Source organism: Cupressus sempervirens, chromosome 3 (genome assembly GCF_028749045.1).
Source record: "Cupressus sempervirens isolate cs-2001-9-10 chromosome 3, ASM2874904v1, whole genome shotgun sequence".
Classification (NCBI taxonomy): Eukaryota; Viridiplantae; Streptophyta; class Pinopsida; order Cupressales; family Cupressaceae; genus Cupressus; species Cupressus sempervirens.
This window is the reverse complement of record NC_143120.1, coordinates 1,106,192,390-1,106,213,413: the sequence shown is the minus strand read 5'-3', so window position 1 is coordinate 1,106,213,413 and position 21,024 is coordinate 1,106,192,390. Positions and strand designations below refer to the sequence as shown.

Below are 21,024 nucleotides of genomic sequence, written 5' to 3'. Positions count from 1 at the left end.
AGGTGTCAAAGGTGTCTCATACCAATGCATATCACAAAATTCCACCTCATAACCATCTAGTTGAAATACTCTGACCCATACTCTATCCAAAACTAACCCTGGATGTACAAGCCTCCATAGTATCACCCTACTAATGCTATCAACCAAGCTCCACCGAAACCTGAATTGTGCCATGTGATCTTGATAGAGTACTACCATAGGTACAAAATTCATAAATTTTGTGTTATTGGTATGACAAGTATTGGCACCTAATAGATTGAGTCATGTTATAGAAACTAACCATGGCCTTTGACTCAAACAAAACAACTGCGAATAACACGTTGGGGTTTGAAGAAATGATGGGTGGTAAAGTGGAGCCACTACCAATATCTATAAGTAGCGTGAGATAAGCTGCAATATCATTGTATCCCAATGACCACTATAATCTACAGGACACATCAAGCAGAAACAACAGATCCTGAAATGCCTATCACATTAGAATACAATACTCAAAAAATTGTTGCTCCAGGAGGGATAGTGCTACTCATGGATGGGCAAACAAAGTCCTCCACACATTCTTTCAAAGACCAAACATCATGTCTAACAATCAGAATGTCCTCATAAGAGTATGTTAACTGACTCCCAAATCATTGTGGCCAATAGCCTTTGTGACTAAAAACAAACACCAAGGAGTCTCTAAGTGACCCACAAACACATTCCCAACCAACAAGCCAAGTCACAATCTGCCTGCAATGCACACATCAATGTCCTCTGATCATCAAACTTAGCAACATCCCCGTACCTAGACTCATGAATCAACGGAGTCTCTAAAGTATGCCACCCAAATATAGGAGACTCCATGGTATATGTACCCAATCTATGGCATAGAGAAGTTATATATTCAATGGAGTCATCAAACATATTAGACTTGTCAACCATAGACTCAACAAATGCTCCATGAATGATCAAGGACAAAGGTAAACTTGTATTACTCACATCACCATCTGTGTATGTAGTCATAACTCCAGGGGCTAATTCACCAAGTGTATGCTCCATAACACCCTCCAAAATCCTCGTAAAGCAAGTCATATCAACCCACACAGAATGTTGAAGCAAACCTCAACCCCCATTGCATTCCTAACTTGGCTGCTCTAAATGAAAGAATAGGACCGATGTCATTAATTAGAGTAACAGATCTGTTGTTATGTCTCATCATGCTATCCTCAAAAACACCCTCTTCTATAACATCATGTGCTCTTGCAAGTACAGGTCCAAAGGGTAGCATCAGTAATGTGTTTTCATGAGAGTGGAAAGGTGTGATGCTGCTGTAACTAACCAAAAAATTAGGACTGATTGTCCCCTTTCTACTGTTTCCTTGGTGATCCTCAAAAGTTGATGTGTTTTTCACTCCCAACCAACCCCAAGGTGTAATATAAGCATAATAGCTGCTCTAATGGAGTCTTCAAGATTTATCATAAATGTTAAGAATTGTGATGCTCAAAGTTGTCTCAGAAATGGCTAGAAAAAAGCCCACAAAGTCTGAAACTGTGAACTCTCACTGCCTGGACCAAGAAGAATTTGCCAACTATCAGGTACAAGGGCAAACTATGAAATGATGTGACTAAAATGCAACCAATCAGCAGGCTCAAGACCAAACACATGGGCCTTCTCTTGCCACAGATCACTCTCAAATGTACCAATCTGATCAATTCTCCAGTCCTTATTAAAGAACTCACCCAAATCCACCTGTAGATTAAACTAATGAAACTCATAGTGGCTGGTAAAAAGTTCAACAGCACCAGCAAATCTGAAACTTTTATCCTCATATCTCCAAGGGCCATGGCTTCTTGTTGAGAATCTCCAACATGAATATAAACGAAGATTGATCCACAAGTACCAATGCATCACATTAAGAAACTGCATTCCCAAGTGCCATGAAATGCCCTATGCCCTCAGCATTTACCTTCATCTGCATATATCACTTCTGATGGTCTCCCTAATGAGTAACCAATCATCCCATGATGGGAAGTAGGATCACCCTCAAATTGGCAATCATGTGCCAAAACGTGGCCTGTGTCATCCATCAAAGCCCATACCATATTATCATTTACACGTGCAATACTATGACTCCCCAACATCCATCCTGAATAATGCGTTACAAAAGAATTCTCAGCTCTGAAGTTGTGGAGACGGTAGTCTATTGCTATGGTAAGGGTATAAATCAAAATTGTCATCCCAGACATAAATGACTCTATTGTTGTCTGAACTCGTTTGTACGTCCTCATCATCACTTCCAATGGTGCACTGTAGGTCCAAGTTGTCTAAGCCACCATCCTTATGCTCACTGCCAGCTGCAACTAAAGATACATGATGCTCCCTCTCAGCAATAGAAGCAACTCACTCTTCCGTGGGCCCATGTCATCCTCATGAGTGACTCAACACAGTCACTAGCTCAATTAGAAACATTAAAGACTTCATCGATGATGGGTGCATGCGTGTCTTCAGAATCCTAATCAACATTATCACACTCCTCATTCGTAGTTTTTCTATCCTTTTCCCCAGCCAATAGAGCAAGAGCTATCATATAATTCACTCTTTTTGCAAACTCAGTCTTGTAGCACAATCTCGAATGGTGGTTCATGAAACTATTGAAAGGTGATTCTTCCTCAATTGCTTAGGGAAGTGTGTCATTTCCTCAAACATGCTAGTTATTCCTCCCTCATCACTGCATATATGAACCCAATTTTTTTAATTCGAAATTCCTACTGTAAGCACAGGATGGCAGAAATATCTACCCTGATGGCACAGCAATAAACACCCTCAGATATGGAAATTTGACTAAGTCTGGACTCTGGTTTGCAAGATTTCTTGAATTTTCTGATTTTTTTGTTTTTGGTTCTTTTCAATTTTTTTGGAATTTTTTTCCCTATTTTTCTTGTTTTTTTTGCTTTTTAATGAATATTTGAGTTTACCAATAATTACAAAATATTGAATGCAAAAAATAATTAATTCTGGAAACAAAATGCCAAGACTAAAAGAAGATTTCAATTTAAATTCTTTCAAAGTTCAAACTCATTCAAACCCGTACCAAAGATGAAGTCCAGGCTGCCTTCATGCATTGACAGCAATGGACAAATCATAGAGCTCAATAAAACCACCCAATCTGCTATTGACATTGGAAGAGAGGGATGTGTTTGAGTGTTGATTTGCCAAGTATAAGTCCCAACGTCCAAGCTGCTGGAAAACCCTCAAACACAAATCTTTAAGGCTACTGTAGCTGACCATAATAGCTTCAGAAATCTCTAATTTCTATTACAGACCTCCTGTGACATTTGGTTTTGCAACAGCAAATAAAAAATATGCCAAATCTGTTAATCCTAAAATAACTCAGATAATATAATGGTCCGAAGCACTGGCCTTACGGGTCTAGCAGAGCATTAATATCCTTTGAAGGATTTAACCTATTTAAATATCTTATGGCATTTGCCTGATCGGCGTCTCTTTAGAGCATACGATTTGTTCTAAATATAATATTGTATGTTAGTATAGTTACTAACTAATTCTGATTATGTATGAGATGGCAATCTGGGTTAAAATTGCCATTTGGTTTGTGGAGCCGACCTAGGAAGAGTTATGTCCTTTCCTAGGACATGACTCTTGGGTGTCCTATATATATGAAATAGGGATGTGGATAAAGGACAAACAAAACATAGAACAAGTCTGCTCCTTTAGCATCCTCTGCCTCATTCAAGTATATAGCAGAATATATAATATTTATACAGAATTTGTATCTCACTAAGAAGGTCAAATATATCATTCTGAATTGATCAACTTCAACTCCAGTACAAAGAAGGTTTTATATCAGTCTGTTCAAATAGAATTTGCAGAATATTTACAAAATTTGCCCAGATATTGGTAGATGTCCAAGCTAGAAGGGATGCAAGAGCTGAAAATGTGATGTACAGCCCAGCTGATGAATTTGCATGGGTACATGCACCCACATCCCTAGGATGCATACCCACGTACCCAAGTACTGGATAGTTTGTAGAGAGCATCATGGCTAAGGACTCTGGTTAAGATTTCTCAATTTTCTGTGTATCAGCTTGTTATTTATCAAGCTTAATTCAATACGTAATCAGTTTGAAACTTTGACACAATACTGATTTACAGTAAACTTCATCACTTTTTAAGTTAAAAGTTTATCATTTGCAATATGTCATCATTATATGATTTATGATCTTCTTTTTCATGTTTAAAGTCTTCTTCTCTATTATGCATCTAAAGATTTAGCATATATTATTATTACAAACATATTGCAAATGTGAAACTGAAAACAATACATTACATCTGTAACTTTATCACTGTTCTTGTTTTGGAAAACCATTGTTATGACTCATTTTTTCAGATTTTCTATAAAATTGGTCTATTTAAGTACCTGTACCCTAAGTACCCAACTACCCCCATCGCCGTGCAACCCTGATAATATGTTGTTAACTCTGATCTGCAAGAAATTGCTTGATATCAGCCTCACTTCAATTCAGATCTGATCAATATGTTCGCAATTTTGGCCAAATAGTAAGATCTTGCATGTAGAACCCCTTGGATAATCTCACACACCTTTAGTCTTCCAAATCTCTAAGAGTTCTCTTGCCCATTGACAAATCTGCTGGAAAAAAAACCTTGCAAGAGCTCTCCCCACAATGTTGTAGAAAAAAAAATTTCGTGATTTTGGGGATGGGGGGAGGACGGCAAACAAGGACGGCTATATATATATATATATATATATATATATAGGAAAATTTTAAAATATACATTGGAACTTGCAAATATACATGTCATTCATATGAAACCAAGCACAAAGCATGTCATTTAAACATTATAGAACCATGGCATACAACATTTGAATGCCATCTAGGAAATAATATCCGATTTCAATACTCAATTGTCAAAATGCATATCAATAGCAGTGAACAATATCATAATGATAAACATGATAAATCTAAAAATCTAAATCTATATATGCCTAAAGCTATATGCCCAAAGGCTAGAGGGCTGCCTTAAAGTAATAAGTATCAATGTTTCATAATCATGTTCACATTTAACATAAAAACATAAATAGGAAAAATGAAGCAGACTGCTGCTCCTATTCTGCCTCTATCGCATTTGGAGGGGTGGGGCTCACCTCGGCGACCTAGTTATGCACCTTAAAATTAGTTTTTAATATTCACTTTTTTAACTTTTTTGCATATAAAAAAATTTAACCTAATTTTTAAAAAAATAATAATCATAACATTTGGGGCAGCTGGCCATACCCAGTACGGTTAGGGGACGTCTAGGCATCCCCTTTCCGTACCGGGGACAGCCAGCCATCCCCCCTTTTTTCCCAACCGTCCCTAAGTTTCAGGGACGTCCCCTGGTAATTTGCCTTTTTTGGGGACGATTGAGGGACGTCCCATACCTGTCCCCCCGTCTCCGGGACATCTGTTGATGCGAGTTTTGTGTCACTACATAACATATTAGTAATTGGATGCTTGATACAGAATATCAAATACACAATTCCTCTCTTGAAAAGTTATCTCTCATGGGACATGAGTATAACTCCAATGTTCCTTACACCGTTGGATACTCGCTCAGTTTTATCAATGTGATTTGCTGGTAATCACGTAGGCGGCCTTACGTTTTCTTGTTTGAGAAAAATTTGGATCTTGGTGAGAAAATGGAGATGGTGGTTCGGTGTGAATGCTAGATGATGTTGATGGCGCGATGATGGCAATGTAGGGTGAATGGCGATGGAAGGCGAGAATGCCGATGTTTTGGTTTACTTCTCTAACTAACCTCTTCTAAGCATGAAATTTGGCTACTCAACTACTCCTACTCCTAAGAATGGAAGGTTAGCAGATGGACGGGGATCGAATCTAATGAAGGCTAACCAGCGGCCCTACCTCCATAGATGCAACGCTTCAAAGGAAAGTAAACTAGATCACCACACAAAGCCTCCCAACCAGCCGCTAGGATGCTAGTGGCCTAGTGTTGACCCCTATCAAACATCTACCAAAGCTACCATGCAACTATCCATTTTATTTTACTCTTACTCTAACAACTTGAAATGAAATTGCTTCAACTTGAAAAGAAAATTTAACTATGTGGAAGTAGAAAACATGCAATAACACCCAATGTTCTTAGTCAACATGCAATGAAAAAGAGAGCACTTTGGTATTATTTTCGCAACAATTTCTCCAACCCCTCCTCTTTACAAATGAGAGCCAATGGCCTTATATAGAGGTCCAAAATACAATGGACGGTAGAGATCAAAACAAGATCGACGATCCAGATTGGATCCAAAAACCCTAATTAGGGTTGCCACCCCATCGGCCAATGAGAAGATGCCACCTCATCAATGGACCAATGAAAAAAGTGCAAAAGTGGCAACCAATGAGAAGGCACCAAAATGGTGGCCAATCAGAAACAAACGCTTGTCCTATTCTAGAAGAAAGAGAAAGTTGCCACTTGGGCTTACATAAGATGATCTTCTAATATAATTCTTCCTTTTTCTTTTGTTCTTTTAGCTAAGGCAATGAACTTAGCTAGCCTTTCGTTAACTTCTTCCATAGGAGGACAAGGTGTGTGCTTCGCTCGGAGTTCTGCTGACTTTGCCACGCTGTTTGCTGCTTGTAGTATCCTTTCGTGATCCTTCTCATATTCCTTTGCAAACCCAATAAAAGCATTGAGTGAGGAAAGGGTGTTCAGATGTTTCCTTTTGACGGCAGCCTTTCCTAACTCATCCAATCTCGATCCAAATCCTGTCTCACTGACATCCTCCTCTCCAATACCCTCAAAATCAAGCGCCACCCCAACGTCGCTCATCATGGTCGAAATGGAAGTGTCGACGCTTGGGCCGTGTTGTGCAATCTCATCATGAATTTCTTCAAGTGTTCTGAATCTGGTAGTCAATGCGACATACCAAGATTCAACTATGCTCAATCCTCTCTCATCAACCAACCGGGCTCTTTCCAAATATGCCTCCGGTAGCCTAATGAACGCCTGCAGCCTAGGAATAACCAAATCCTTGATGGGAAGAAAATTCTTCCATTCATCTTCAAATAATCTGAATTTGTTTCTAACAGTCACCAATGACTGGAATGTTGAGATGAAGGAGGGCAAGAAATTTCGCCCATCTTGGATTGTATCATAGATCCAACCCCTTACTTCATGTAACTGAGCTGATACCTCTTCTAAATTGCTCCCGCTGTCTTGAGGAAGGGCTGCCTGATGCAGCTGTTGGATTGGCTGGCAATCTCTCCAATATTTGTTTTCGGCCTCCAACTTTACTATCTTTTCGTTTGCCTTCCTCAATCTTTCTCTGATTGATGCTATGCCTTCCTGAACCTCCTCACATTCCATATCATCTGTATTTCTTCCCAAATTATGTTCTACTATTTCGTACTCCTGGGCTGCAATCTCATCCGCTGCCTTATTGACTGTTGGTATAGCAATTTGAACCCTTCGGTGACCATCACTGTCGCTTCTGATTACCCTTGCCACCGTATTTGCCATCTGTTTTTGGTTCTCGCTATCATCCTTTTCTATTAGTCCTTGGATATCATCAACTGCGTGAGCCATTACCACCTCGCCTCTCGGCATAAGCATTTGCCTTAACCATAGTGGTGCAGTGCATCTCCCCAAATCCGGATTCGGTTCGACCAACAAAGCATCACCAACGGCCTTAGACGCCTGACTTATCTCTTCAATATCAATCGGCCCATCTTCTTCTCTACTAGTTTCTGCCATATTTCCTTGCTGGTTCTCCGAGAGAGGGGAGTACTCCGTACTTTCACTGTAGCCACTTGATTCCGAATCAGAGCTCACCTCCACTGCGGCCCCTTTATCACTCGAATTGACCTCTTGGCTTCTAGCCTTAGTTATACTCTCCCTTGACGGCGCTGCCCGCTGTCTCTTGGCTGGAGGTTCCGAACGTTCTTGGCTTTTCTCTACCTCCAAAGCCCTCTTCTTGCTATTTCTAACTGTCTCCGATTGCCGGCCACTTCCTTCACCCTTCTGTCCGATTGATTCTACTAGACCTTCCTTCGGTTTCATCATCTCATAAGTAAGGAGAACCTTTTGTCTTTGTAGCTTTCTCAACTTGGCATTATACCACGACTCGGTATGCAAATCTACTGTCCTTGTGACTGCCTCCAAGGAAGGATCCTGATGATCGTCCCAATCCACTGGATTCAACTCTGTTCCAACTACTGTCTCATAGTCTTCTCTCAACACACTACGATCATCCTCCAATTGATCGGGAATATCAAGGCCTCTCCATCTGATATCTCTCATCATGTTCACCGACAATCTCGAGAAAGCTAGCTTTCTCACGTGAAAATCATCCTTTGCATTGGCCCAAAAGTCCTCTATAGTGGGAACATGCTTAAATTCGCTTCCATGAGATGCCTTGATAAGACCAACAGGGTCGAATCCTTGCCTTGCTCTGTACCATCCTAGATGATACCACTCCAATTCCTTTTCCGCAGCCTCAAAGGTGGCCCGATTTGGGCAACTATCATTGCCAATTATAATTGAGAAGGAAACGCCTGTTTTCCCCTCATTCCTCATTACTCTATCATAGTGCTCAAGCTGCCTAGCCAATTCCATCAAAACTACCTTGTCGGGCGGGTATCTTGGAAGCCTCTTGGGACAAACTGTACTTCCTGCCACTCTAATGTATGTGAATTGTGGGAATTGGATGAACCAACTCCCAAACTTCTTAATCCTTGCTTCTGCTTCCGATGAAAGTCTCTTAGCAGGCGCCCCTTGTAATACCCTTACTGTCTTCATGGCGAATGCATCGCAAAACATCTTGTAATCCTTGTTATTGTGCAAATGAAGCTGCGGATAGCATTCATGCACCAAATATTGCCCCGGCCCATTACCAATCTCTCCTAAGGCCCTAAGTCCCGGACTCTCATACAATCTAGCAATTAAGTAAAACAGATAGGATCCCATGTAGAATTGCTTTTGGTTTTGAACTGTTCTAAGTTGCAACTCTAAATTTTCACTTATGATCCTAGCCCAATCAAATTTTCCTTTTCCCTTTTCAATTTCATCAATGAAGAAGTACATCCAGTTTTCGAATTGCATAGCTTGAGCTAGGCCCATGATCCGGCTGAGAAGAACAATGAGATCGCCATATTCCGGCTTGAAATCTGCCACTGTAAGCCTTGTTGATTTGTTAACTCCTTTCCTTCCTTCATGTATCCAATTCCGCTTTAGATGTGAGAAGTAGGCCTCTTGGTTACCTTGAAATGATTTGGCCGCCTGATCCACCATTACAACTGTCATGCCCTTGCTCTGGGGAATATTAAATGTCTCTTCAATTGCTTATTCGCCAATGTTGGCCAACACTCTCTTCCCTTCGCCAAAAATGATGGATTTACTGTCTAGATCAAATCTGGATGCACACTCCATAATCAATTCCGGACAAGGCAAAGTAGGAGGAAAAGCTGCTGCATGTACAATTCCGCTCTTGTATATCCTCTTTGCCAAGGGGGATTGTCCTTCCTTTAGTCTGTCCCTCATCCGTATCATGTCCACTGTAGCGATATTAGTATCGGTTATTTTCTTCATTTTCAAGAAGAAGGAAGTTTTGGGCGTCATATCCTCTTTGTCTTTCTTAGCGTTTGCCCGCTTGGGATTCTTACTTGCACTATCATCCTCCATGCTCGTCGCCCTATTACGGGATGGTAGAGTGGTGGACCAAAAGGCAAGAACCAAGTAGTGCAATTCTTAGAAAAGAGCGAAAGAATGGATGTCAGCTTAAGCACTCCTTGCAACTCTAGATGATGACTTTCACCTTAACTAATAATCTTACAGCAACTTTTCGGAACCCGGGATATGACATCAAAGAATTACAAATCCCTTTGCAAATTAGTAAACAAAGCCTCTAAGCTTATCCAACACTTGCCTTCTATGCAAAAATCAAACCTTCATATGTATCTCTTCTCCCAACAAAATTGCCCAAATCTGATATAAAAATTGCAGCCCCTCTAGAAAATCAGAATTTTGTCTTCCACAAATTTCGGCCCCCACAAAATTCGGCTAAGCATGAAAAAAAAATCTGCCCTTCCACAAAATTCGCCCAAGCAAAGAAGGAGCAAAATCTGTAAAATCTGCCACCTAGGGCACAAATCGCAGCCCACAAAGTGGAGCAAAAATCCCCAAAAACGCAAAAAATCTGGCCCTTAGACAAATCGCCCAACAATGGCAATGGAGAAATTGCCCAAAAATCGCCAAAAAACTGCCTTCCACCAATTTCGCCCAAGTCTGAAAATCTGCCCTTGCTTCAAATTCGCCCAAGCATGAGGAGCAAATGAATTGATGAAAATGAAATGGGAGGGGACTCCCTTTATAGCAGCTTTCACCTTCCTCCCAGGCTGGCCAACTTGGTCCTATAGAGGAAAAAAAAACCAAAATTAAAGCTAAGTTAGTGGCCCACTTTAAATACTTTGCCAAAATTTTAATTTTCTAAAATGAAAACTGCACTTTTAATTTACTAATTAACCACAAATTGCAAAACGAAATTAAATGGTGCCTTGGGGATGCTAAAAATTTCTATTTAATGAGGGTTTGCTAATTAATACATCCTTGAAGTTGAATTTTGGCTAACCAAAAGCCATTTCTTAATATTAATTTACCAATTTCATTAAATACCAAAAGCTTTCAAGGCAAATTTAATCTATTAAAGCCAATTTTTGCAATTTTCCTCTAAATCGATTTTGCTAAATAATTAGAATTTTATGACAAAAAATAAAATTGCCTCTAGAGTAAAAATCGATTTTGCAATTTAACTTCATCTTACAAAATTAAATTCTATTTCACCAAAAAAAAATAAGATTTTCCAAGAACCTAAGTCTAACGAAAAATTTCCTTATTTGAAAATCATTCAAATTTACAATTAAATCCAAATTTTCAAAAGAAATCGTCTAAGTACAAAATTCACAATCTTATCCTGCCAAGTTGAAATCAATTTTGAACTTATTCGGCCTAAGGATAGAACTGATAGCTCTGGAAAATCAAGTTGAAACCGGGTGAAAAATACATCTAACCTTCTCCACTGGCCCCAAAGGGGATTAAAAAGGGGGTCCCCAAGATTTTGGGGCGATGTGTGAAAACCTCACAACAACGTCCCCGTCTCGAAAACTCCTATATTTTAGTCAGGTATGCGTCCCCAAGGAACATAGATTTATTTCATTAACTCCTAATAGAGTCCATCCTCTTACAAGGAATTGTTATATTAGTAAATCATTTTGTGGGTACCATTCCCACCAGGGTTTTCCCTTTGATTAAGGGTTTCCCTAGTTAACATATCTAATGTTATTGTTTATGTGTATCTTCTTATGGTTGCTGGTTATATTACTCAAATGGTTAAGGTCTAATAAGGTTGATAAATGTTTTAATGATTGAATCACTGATTCACCCTGCCACCTCCTCACAGACCCCCACACCCCCCCACCTCATTTATCTTGGTGGACTTTACTTTCTAACAAAAATATTCTGGGAAAACCCTTCTAGAATGAAGGGAAAAACTCAGTCACACAATAAAAAATATCATTTTATTAATAATATAATTCAAGTGTACAATGCATATCGCTTGATGCGATATAAATTACTTAAGAAGAGACTCTCTACATTCCAACCGAAGGTCTCTCCAAATTTCCAAAACGAGAGTCTTTATTACAATTGCAATAACAACTCTTCGAATTCCCATGCCTCAATGCATATCGAATGACACGTCATTACATTTAATATTACAATTTAAACATAAGTGTCCTTTTAAGCTGAAGGTCACAATAATGGTAATAACGTCCATATTTCCAAAGATAAAGATCTCTATCGCAGCTACAGTCTTTAACACTTTTGTGTTCTCGCTTAGTGACTCACTGCATTCTGCAAATGCATTTCTAATTAAATTTAAGCAATTTTTAAGTTCCTGAATTTTTGCCAAAAACTGGCCAAGTTTTTCCCGAAATTTTTTTTCAAGCCTTGGCAACTTTTTGGCTTTGGTGAGTTCTACAACTATGCAGTTTATATACATCATGATTTCCACGACTTCTGTTTTTTGGTCTCTTATCTCCATTCTGAGAATGACCACCATGATAAATGATGTTTCTCAATCTCGTTAGTAACTACTTTATCTGTTCCCCAATTAGTAGTGATCACCACCTGCAAGGAGACTGATATAGTTGTAGCATACCCAAAGGAACATTGCAAAGAGCCTTTTGACCATCATATAAAATCTCATATCAGAATTCCAACAGCTATTTAGTTGACAGAGATATCACGAGGTATATAGCCCAGTTCTTCTCATTCCAGTTCAGCGTAGAATTATTAGCATATTTTGCCTGCATGGTCTCTATATGCATTGAGATCATAGCATCATGTCAAGGGATCTTCTATCATGCATTAGAATTGAGATACCAATTAAACAAAATTAATTTTGAAGAGGGAAAGTTACAGGGGCTATCTACTGTAGGATAACGAAGCAAGCTTCTACTTCCTTATCTACTATCAAGGTTGAATTTTACAAAGCAATAGAAGAAGATATCAGACAATGTGTTCAATGTGCTTTTGCAAATTTGTTTTCCTCAAACAGCCCCCACAATCATCCATAGTGATAGAACGGGTACTATTCAAATGGTCCATAATCTAATTCACTATAAATAGCCAAAACACATTGAAATTCATATGGATGTATTCCAAAAATTTGCTATTGTTTCCAAGAGAACTACAATGAGGAGGAACTAGTTGACCTGAGTCACTAACTAACTGGGATGTACTACATGAGACAACGGGCAAGCCCCAGATGAGAAGAATTCATCAATAGATCTAGAGCCCAGGGGCCAAAGCCATTAAGAATGAATCTATGGACCTATTGATCCATTGAATATATTATATTAAGTATTTCTAATGGTTATTTCAGGATGATTATTTTAATTTTGAAACTTTCTGCATTTTTCTCTGCTGAGCAGCTTGCTCAAATTTTCATGAAGGTTATTCCCAAGGACATGTTCCTTGATTACCGTCAGTCACTTCTGGGGAATGAGGGTACAGGGAAAGGAGACAGCAAAAAACCAAAACCCAATCTTAAGGCAGGACATTGGAGTGTATCATGCTGACCTAGGTCCTCTCCCAAAGGTGTCCTATATTTATGTACTTATTTGGGGTCCAAATGACCTACACACCTTGTGGATCCTGTGATCTATATCAGTCCATGTTGCAATGTCCCCTTTTCAATCTGCAGCGGACTGCAAGCATAAGTTAGCAATTTAATGTAAGACACCTAGGGTTTTTTATCTATTTTCAAATTAGATCTTCACAGTAACTTCAAAATTAGAGAACTGGTATCTTTAAGCTCACATTAATCATATAATAAAATATAGAAATCAGGAAAGTTGCACTTTGATCCAACAAACTCTATTTTCCCAGCACATCAGTCCAGTTACACTGCAATCACCGGATCCCAGCACACACAACACCGAAAACTGAGAGCTAGACCCACCTAATTCAGAATTAAGCAGACTAACAACATTTGACCATCATAACACACCAAAATGTTCATGATGCAGAGGAATATGATCTGATCACCAGCCTATGATACATTGATTTGTAGGAAACCCCTCACGCCAAGTAGACTCCTGCTCATAAACTTGAGAGATATCAAAATATTGGCCTGAGCAGAATAGGCAACAGCATCTAGAGAACACAGGTGACTTGGAATTCCTTCGACTCACCTCTCACAAAAATGTGCAAACTCCTGTAGGATGGGTTTCCTGGTGTAAAAGACACACAGCAAACCTAAAACCACCTTCACCTCAAAATGCACCTCAGTTTCTTGGAGACTAAAAGAATGTAAAATGCCCTTCCAGTTGTGTAGCACAAATCAAGACTTATTTTAGTAGATTTTACACCGCAGTTGCCCTTAACCCACCCAACTCTCTCCAGTTCTCTAGCTGTAATATCCGGTTTTCCCAGGTCTTAATTAACATCTAACAACTCAAAGAATACAGTTATTACTTTGTTTCATAGGAAGACAGTTATATCATTCAGGTTCGTATGAATAAGATTTACTATTAAAAATCAGTTAGACAAAATTTCTTAACTAAAAACTTAAAAACACAATCAAATGAAATTACTATAGAAATTAAAAACGACATACCTTGGAAAACTGTGATTGAAATCAACTAGGGATACTTCTGCAACCACCCGGGTTAGTCCACAAATACCTCTATAACAATACCACAAAAACGACTTCTATCCAATATTGTTTAACCAAAATCAAATGACAATTATCATTAAATACCATTATATAAATTTAGGGCATCACATACCACTGTATCAATTAGGGCATTGTTTACCTTCGGTTCATTTAGGACTTCTCATAACACTAACTCACTTAGGGCTTCCGCAACCACAGATTCAATTAGGGCTTTCAATACCACGGATTCAAATAGGGCTTTCAATACCACTAATTCAATTAGGGCTTCTACTACCACGGATTCAATTAGGGCTTCCAACACCGCTATATCATGTAGGGTTCCAGCTGTCACTCAATCAATAGGGCTTCAGATTCCTTTCTTTCCAATTACTTAACTGTGATTGTAACTCAAGAATAGAAAATATACTTATATTCGTTATTCATATATATGAAAGTAAAATGATGGTAACAATGAAATAATTCAATTTAATCTTACCTCTTCATAAATAAAAATGATAATACCTATTTCCGATAAATAATTGAATGCATGGTTTATCTCTATCTGATGCATGTCTGATAACTTGAGAGAGGGAAACATTGTCAAGGGCTTAACCACCCAACCTCGAACCAAAACATACCCCACATGATCTCTAACAAGAAAGGCCCTCCCTACCCGGAATTGACAAGGGACATCTTGTCATCCATTGAGCATCATGATATATAACACGCCATATGACTTGGCAGCAGGAGATCACAATAACAGGAATATGCATGAGCTATTATTTAATTCATATTAAATGATAAATATTGAAACATCTTAACTGATACTAATTCATATTATTGATGATTCCTTTCTCACACCTCATCACCCATCTTCTTGGCTACACAGCTGGGTGAGTCCCAGGTATTCGGAATTCTCAGAGCAGATGACTCTATCAATTATTCAAGAAGATTACATACAACCATCGTTTCACATTCCATGTTTATATAAATTATGCTCTTTAAAGATTTCAAAAAATTCAAATGCTTAATTACTTAATTTAAACATAACTAAATTCTCTTCTGTGTTCTTGTAGACCCTCTACACCTCCTCACCATTTCAGGCTACCAAGTTGGTGAATTCCTTGGTGTGGATTCATATAATCATCTCATCGTGAAAGGAAAGAATGTATTAAGTTCTGATCAAAATTATCATGCAAAGATACAAAGATTTATCAAGGAGATATTGAACAGAATAATTGAACAAGAATCTTCTTTTATCAAATCGATTTCAAACTGAAAGGAAAAAGGTGAGTTTGGTATTTAAATTGAAACGTAGCACATTCACTACTTGGAATGAATTTAATCATAACTCGTTTTCAACTTCAGCCGGATTCTATCAGTTAGACAAGCTTACAGTCAGCATAGCAAAATGTTAAGGATTATGCTTACAGTCAACTATTTCGGTAGAGCCATATTTCAACTGGTATTAACAGAATTAAAGAGGATTTAGCTTCATGTTTACTTTAGCATAACCCGATATATAAGCCTTTCACATATTACTAATCTATGTTGTTTGTAGAAAATACAAAAGATTTGGAGCTGGCCCAAATTGTAGATATCAAAATCATGATACAGAGGTTCTCACTCCAAGTATATATACCGTGATTTGGTGGTGCATTTGTGAGATACAGTGTAATCACTAGTTTTGACATAGTGTATTCAACAAAAGTTAACGGCCCTAAGCCATCAGCAACTCAAAAGTAGATGCCCTATGTTGATATATTGGAGCACATATCTTGTAACCTCTGAGATCTCCAATTATGGTGCTCCCCACAACCGTACCGGCTTTCTAACAGCCCACATAATATAATGCGTCCTCCATAGGTTGGATTTGTTGTCTGTAATCGAGTTTCACCCACAACTAAAAACAGACTTATGTAATCTATATTTGCAATAGCAATGTGCACTTAGGTAAAACTGGAAACAAATAAATAAAACGTACAAAGAAAAATACCCTTACATGACTATTCCTGAATCCTACTACGGCAAAGATATAGACCCAAGCCTAGCTTTGATTCACAATTCTGAGGACGTGAGATTAGAATGTAAAAAAAATAGTAATTAGGAAGTACTTCACAATTTTTCTCCTTCAAAAACGTGTGTCGGGAATTATCGAAAACAGAGAGAAAATGGTGTATATGTCGATAACTCAAGAGACTCTAATATAAAGTTTAATTTGACTCATTGGTTTCCCAACAATTACAAGATTTCATTCGAATGCTATACAAAACGTTTAAAGAAAAGGAGGAGTAAAAGAAAGCCGAACCATGAGTGAAGGTAATTTCGTTTTTACCGCTAAAAAGGCTAAACATATAAGATGTAAAAACCATTCAAATTCCCAATTAATAAATCGACTATGGAAAGAGAAAAGAATTAAAAGCAAATAAGAAGTTGGAAAGAAGAATTGGAAGATTATAATTTGAAAATTATAATAATTTATAATTTGAAAATTATTATAATTCGAACATTATTATAATGTACAACTATTAAATTATTAAATGGTGCCAAATTATTTTCATATTTAAATGCACGTAATTAAATATTTATTAAAACAATATGATGAAAGATAAATTAAAAATTTTTGAGATACTTTATATATTTTAACTCAATTATTTATTTAAATAACTCATGCGGTTCCACAAATGTATCATGTTTCAAATCACTAGGTCCTTTACCCGTATGCCCAGTGATGGTGATGCCCTACCTAATTCTTTTCTGACAATGCTTCCACCCCTTCGACATGCTTCCTACAAGGAATTTCTCCGTAATTAAATTTAATAATCATAACAGTTAACCTTTATCTTAATTCCATGAATTCGTGATTAACAATCAACTAACATGTCATTTTCACTTGAAATCATAACGACTATCTTACCATTTCACCAGACTATAACAAATTAAACTGCCAACTGACTTCATGCAAACCTCAATGGGTATATTTCAAGTTAGGTCAAAAATTGGGATGTAACACTAGCCTTGTAATGATAAACTTCCTTAGCACGGAAAATAGACTGGAATTGACTAGCGCCACACAATAAGAAGGGTTGTCCTACTTACTGCTCTCAAGTGTTGAGGTTTTCATCCTAATCCAGTGAAACCACAACAGCACCAAAATTACCCAAAATTTTCCCATCGATGTAAAGAAGTTAGCCCCAGCTTTTAAACCTGATCGTGGATAATTTAATAGTACAGGTCAGCTCCAGATTGAAAAATTTGGTGCCATTAAATTTAATTTTCAAATATTTAAACTGTCAACATCATTGATTGAAGGGTGGACAAACTAGTTACCATCAAAATTTAGAACTAATTGCCAGTGTTTGTTGATCAACTGAGGGAGGGCTTGTTCAGTTAGGTGTTTATACTGAGAATATTATTTGTCAATTAGTTGCCACCTTTTGTTGGCTGACTTCCACTGTTTAGGATCATTGAAAAATTGGATCTATAAAGCAGAAGAAAAGGTGTTTTTTAAAACACATTCAAGTCTCATTTCAGTGTTAGTGGCATTGTCACAGCAGCTGGTCAGATTGGAGACAAACCCTTCAAACATGAACCACTCATGTTGGGGATAAAAACTCTTAGAAGAAAAACATAACAGTTATTATAAAGTTGCATCCTAGAAATACCCATTAAGTTTAATCATATTGGTAGACTTCCCTTCGAAAGTAAATTGTTAGAAAAAAAATTGTAAAAAGGTATTTTTTTTGTTGCACTGCTGTGTTCGTTATTTGTGCATTTAGTAGGGGTTGTTACAATGGTATCAATGTTGCGATCCTGTGAAACTAGGTTACATGAAGGGAATTTTCAGAATTCTAATGGAAGGGAAGAGAGCAGACCTTTTTTGGATGCACCATTTGAAAGCAAGAATCATCTCTTTCTTGAGCTAGAAATTGTGTGTTAGAAGCTATGGCTTAGAGACAAAACTCTCCAGCACAAAGATCAGACTTCTTGAGGACAGAAAACCCATTAATTAGCAGACATTCATTCAAACCAACATTTGGGAATGTTGGCAGTGCGCCAGCATCTTTCGTGGGGGTTTAACAGCCTCTTGTGTCTTCTATGAGTCTAGTGATTGTATCAAGCATTAACAAGTTGATCTTTTGGTGCAACGGCAACCATTACTTCTACCAGGTGGTGTCAAAGCCTGGTCACAAGTTTGAATCCACGCAGGTCACGACAAGTACCATTGGGAGGGGGATTGTTGGCAGTTCACCAGCATCTCTCATGGGGATTTCTGGCACGGTTTAACAGCCTCGTGCTTATAAGTCTAGTGGTTGTATCAAACATTAACAATGGGAACAATTACTTCTAACATGGTATCAGAGCTTGGTCACAGGTTTGAATACACGCATATCACGACAAGTACCATTGGGAGGGGGATTGTTGGCAGTTTACCAGCGTCTCTCGTGGGGATTTCTGGCACAGTTTGACAGCCTCCTGTGCCTTTTATAAGTCTAGGGGTTGTATCGAACATTAACAAGTTGATCTTTTGTTGCAATGGCAACCACTACTTCTAACCGGAAATGAGAGTAGCGTCTAGTTTTGCATATGGGCATGTTTAGTAAGTTGTACTATTTTAATGAACTTCAATCTGCTTGTGTGCAGTTTTGAAGAAGTATTAGTAAAATGCAAACGAATCTATGATTAGAGTAGTTTTGGGTTTTTCTTCTAGTTGTCATTGCTTTTCATTAGCAAAGGTCATCACATAAATGCTTATTGAAATTATGATAATGTTCAGGTGATGTTGCATCAGTGGCATTTGGTATGGAAATTCTAAAAGACGCTGATTTCACTCACATTGTTAAAACTGAAGTGCCCAATATCGTGAAATTTCTGGAAGTTGTGGCAAATTTGCAATATAGTTGTGCCTCATACAAATGCTACTGGTACAGTAAGCCATAAAGCACAGTCCCAGGATGAGTAGACCCCAGTCGATGTCTTCATATGGTCCTCATCAAGACAGGATGTTCCCTTGATCTCAGTTTTTATTGTTTGATATTGCTGTATGACGTTCTAGATATATTGGAGTTCACTTCTAATAGGAAACAATTTGTGATGATTGCCCGGAAATTGCCCGAATAGAAGAGTCTTAGTTTTACCTAAAGAAGCAGATGAAGCAATCTTCACACACATTACTGGTGAACAGTGAGTCAAACACATATTGAGCAGTTGAGCAGTACAGCGTTACTCACTATTGGGGTTGAGGACACCATTTTGGCTTGCGGAACTTGAACCAATGTGAATACAGGCATTGATCCCTTATTTGTAAGGAAGCAAACGGTCCTTTGATTGATAAAGAATGCAAAGTAAATGATGTTTGCAAACACTTAGAACACGATCTTAAACTACTTGGTGCGAAAGCCATTGAAGATCATTTGCAGGATGAAGTACGAGATTCAATTGAGACTCTTTAATGAGTAGTGTAAAACAGAATACTGCCATTCATATTGCACTATTCTGCAAATTCGTTTGTCATGAACTAAATGTGAAATTGCAACCATCTAAATTGCTTCAACAATAACACCTGCTCTATTATTTCCAAATGAATAACTAAAAATTGGCATTAGAGTAAAGCCACCATCATGATAAACCATAACTCCACAAACTATATGTTCATCACAATTTGGTAATAATGAGATGGAGGAAAATACCAAGACATCTGACTTTGACAAGTATCCCTTGGCTCTCCAGGATGGAGTCAATATAAAGCCCCGACCCAGAACAGGTATCGCAGAGAACTGCTCCCTTGGCCTCACACTGCCTGCATCGAGGACTGCTACCGATGTTTTTTTCGTTCAAACACAATCCAATTGGCTTCTCAATTATCTCCTCAGGAATTTCCTTATCATAGCAGAACAAATTTTCAAATCTAAGCTTGTGTTTCTCCACATCGCAGTTTGGGAGTTCTCCATTTACACTTGAAAAGGCCTACAAAAATATTCGAAGGTAGTATCACAAGCGAGAATTTTCTGTTTTTAAATGGAGGGAGAAAAGAGGGCCAGAAAACTACCTCTTTCCGTGTGTGGCTGGAAACTGACCAATTGTCGGAACTCAGTAAAATCGGTTTGGTAATTCTCCTCCCAAATAGTTTTATAGTGGAAGGAGTGAAGACAGTTGATTTAGCTGATCCATGGTTAAAATTGACGGAAACGGATGCGCGTAATATGCAAGTGCAAGAAGGACCTGCGAGAATAACCATTTCTTTCAAAATCTTCGAGAGGTGGATGGCAGAATTTGTTAGTGCTGTATCATGGAAGCCCTATTTGAACTCAACAACATCTCTTCATTGCTCTTTGAATGCATCGCCTCAATTAATGGAATGGAACGACAAAACTCTGTTTGGCGTGAGCCATATGGATTGTTCGGTAAGCGGTGAGTTATATTTCGTACCTGATGCAGATCTAGAAATTCAAGTTCTTTTGACGTATTATGAGTTCCTCTCATGGTAGGATACAATTTGTATATCTTACATATAATTTATTTTTCAAATTTGATCCACTAGATTTTTATAATTTTCAGTCTATTAATTTATATTAAAAAAACTTTTGAAATATTTATAAATTTTAAGTAATAGTACTTTATTTTATTTTAATGAATAGTTTCTTTTTTTATTAATAAAATATTAAAGTTACATATTTACAAAAAAGGGATCAGGGAAACAAGATCACTCTATGAAAGTTCATATGGCAAAGTCGAAAACACTTAACAACTATTCATCAAAAAAACATAAACACTGCCCTCAGGCGATCAGAGTAGTA

At 37.9% G+C, this 21,024-nt stretch overlaps 1 protein-coding gene across 1 annotated transcript in view; it reads right to left on the bottom strand.

Annotated features, from left to right (window-relative positions):
• LOC149570657 (DnaJ/Hsp40 cysteine-rich domain superfamily protein) overlaps window positions 1–20,710 on the bottom strand; it is a 42,455-nt gene extending 21,745 nt beyond the window's left edge. Inside the window, exons 1-2 of the mRNA XM_089823206.1 lie at window positions 20,277–20,710; window positions 19,918–20,194 (exon numbers count right to left, since the gene is read on the bottom strand). Coding sequence (XP_089679332.1) covers window positions 19,918–20,194; window positions 20,277–20,465 — 466 coding nt within the window. The 5' untranslated portion in view covers window positions 20,466–20,710. The remainder of the gene's footprint in view (window positions 1–19,917; window positions 20,195–20,276) is intronic.
• Between the last annotated feature and the right edge of the window lie 314 nt (window positions 20,711–21,024).